The 1,675-nt window shown below is 48.2% G+C and overlaps 1 protein-coding gene across 1 annotated transcript; it reads left to right on the top strand.

Moving 5' to 3' along the window:
- The first annotated feature begins 905 nt into the window (after positions 1-905).
- On the top strand, positions 906-1,239 carry LOC311623444 (small ribosomal subunit protein eS27-like). Its single transcript, XM_084885448.1, has one exon. It carries the CDS (start codon positions 936-938, stop codon positions 1,188-1,190), a length of 255 nt encoding a protein of 84 aa, XP_084741574.1. The 5' UTR covers positions 906-935; the 3' UTR covers positions 1,191-1,239.
- Positions 1,240-1,675: the final 436 nt, after the last annotated feature.

Consider the following 1,675-nt stretch of genomic DNA (forward strand, 5'->3'; position numbering starts at 1 on the left):
CCAGGGGAAGGAAGGCTTATTCTTGCATGAATCTTCATGCATCGGGCCTCTAGTAAGTATATATTACTCATAAGAAAACATTTGGGGGGATCCAACATGGCTGCGCCCAGGTAAACACCTAGCCGCAGCCACACACAACAACTTCAATAAAATACAACTAAAATATAAAACGGACATTACCCAGAACTACAGGAAAGTTGACTGACTGGAAATTCTACAGCGAGAAGCAAGGAGAAAACCAGAAGGAAGCGCGGAGGAGCTGGAAAAGCCCAAGGTACGGAGACGCAGCGCGCGCGGAGAGGACGGCCGGAGAGGAGGGGGAGGCGGAGTGCCTGGTGGGCGTTCCCTAGCGGAAAGGAGATAAAACTCCGACTGTGCTGGGCCCCCGACTGCTCTGAACCCCAGTTCTAGGCCAGACCCTGGGGACTCAGGCTCAGCCATAGGGAGCTGGGCTGTAAGGCGGAACCCTGGGGAGCGGCGAAAGGAGGTCCCGGAGGCGCGCACACTGCGCGCAGAGAAGGGACGGTCGGCTGTGCCGCGGGATTGCCCTGATGGGAAGGAGACTGGGGCTCCAGACTGCTCTGAACGCCACCTCCAACTCCACTTCCAACTGAACTGAATCCCAATACCGGGCTCATTGTGGGAGAGCATAGACTGTTTGGCAGCAGGCAAAAATAGAGGGCACCTTTCTCTCAGAGGCGCCGGCAGCGAGCACTGAAGGACCCGCATAGGGCGGGGCTGACGGAAGCCAAAGCTGCAGGCTCCACCCTGAAACCCCGTCCCATCTGTAACTGCGAAATGCGACAACAAAATAGATCACAAACGAAAGAAATGGAGGACAAAAAGCGTCTGGATATAGAGTTCAAATCTACGCTTATAAGGTTTTTCAATAATTTCCTAGAGCCTTTCCGGCGGTGACGACCTCCCACGACAATATGCCTCTCGCTAAGGATCTCCTCCATCCCTCTCCGGAAGAGGAGAAGAGGAAACACAAGAAGAAGCGCCTGGTGCAGAGCCCCAATTCCTACTTCATGGATGTCAAATGCCCAGGATGCTATAAAATCACCACCGTCTTTAGCCACGCACAAATGGTAGTTTTGTGTGTTGGTTGCTCCACTGTTCTCTGTCAGCCAACAGGAGGAAAAGCAAGGCTTACAGAAGGATGCTCCTTCAGAAGGAAGCAGCACTAAAAGCACCTCAAATCAAGATGAGTGGGAAACTATCCCAATAAACACATTTTGGATTAAAAAAAAAAAAAGAATTTCCTAGAAAAGATGGATAAGACCTATGAGGATATGAAAAGAGATCAACTAGAATTAATAAGGAGTCATCAAGAAATGATAAGGGATCAACAAGAAATAAAGAATACATTGTCTGAAATAAAAAATATTTTATAGAGTCCTAAAAACAGAAGGGAAGATCGCAAGAATCAAGTCAAAGATTTGGAACATAAAGAGCCAGAAAACACTCCACCACAGAAGCTAGAAGGCAAGAGAATCCAGAAAATTGAAGATAATGTAAGAAACCTCTGGGACAACTTCAAGCAAACCAACATCAGAATTATGGGGGTCCCAGAAGATGAGAGAGAGCAAGATATCGAAAACATACTGAAAGAAATAGTGACAGAAAACTTCCCTCACCTGGTGAAAGAATTAGACTTACAAGTCCAGGAAGC

This window comes from Pipistrellus hanaki (assembly GCF_964339955.1).
Source record: "Pipistrellus hanaki genome assembly, chromosome: 5".
Taxonomy (NCBI): Eukaryota; Metazoa; Chordata; class Mammalia; order Chiroptera; family Vespertilionidae; genus Pipistrellus; species Pipistrellus hanaki.

What these genes read in the sequence shown, in the direction of transcription:
- LOC311623444 (XM_084885448.1), top strand. Translation starts at nt 936, where the DNA reads ATGCCTCTCGCTAAGGATCTCCTCCATCCCTCTCCGGAAGAGGAGAAG.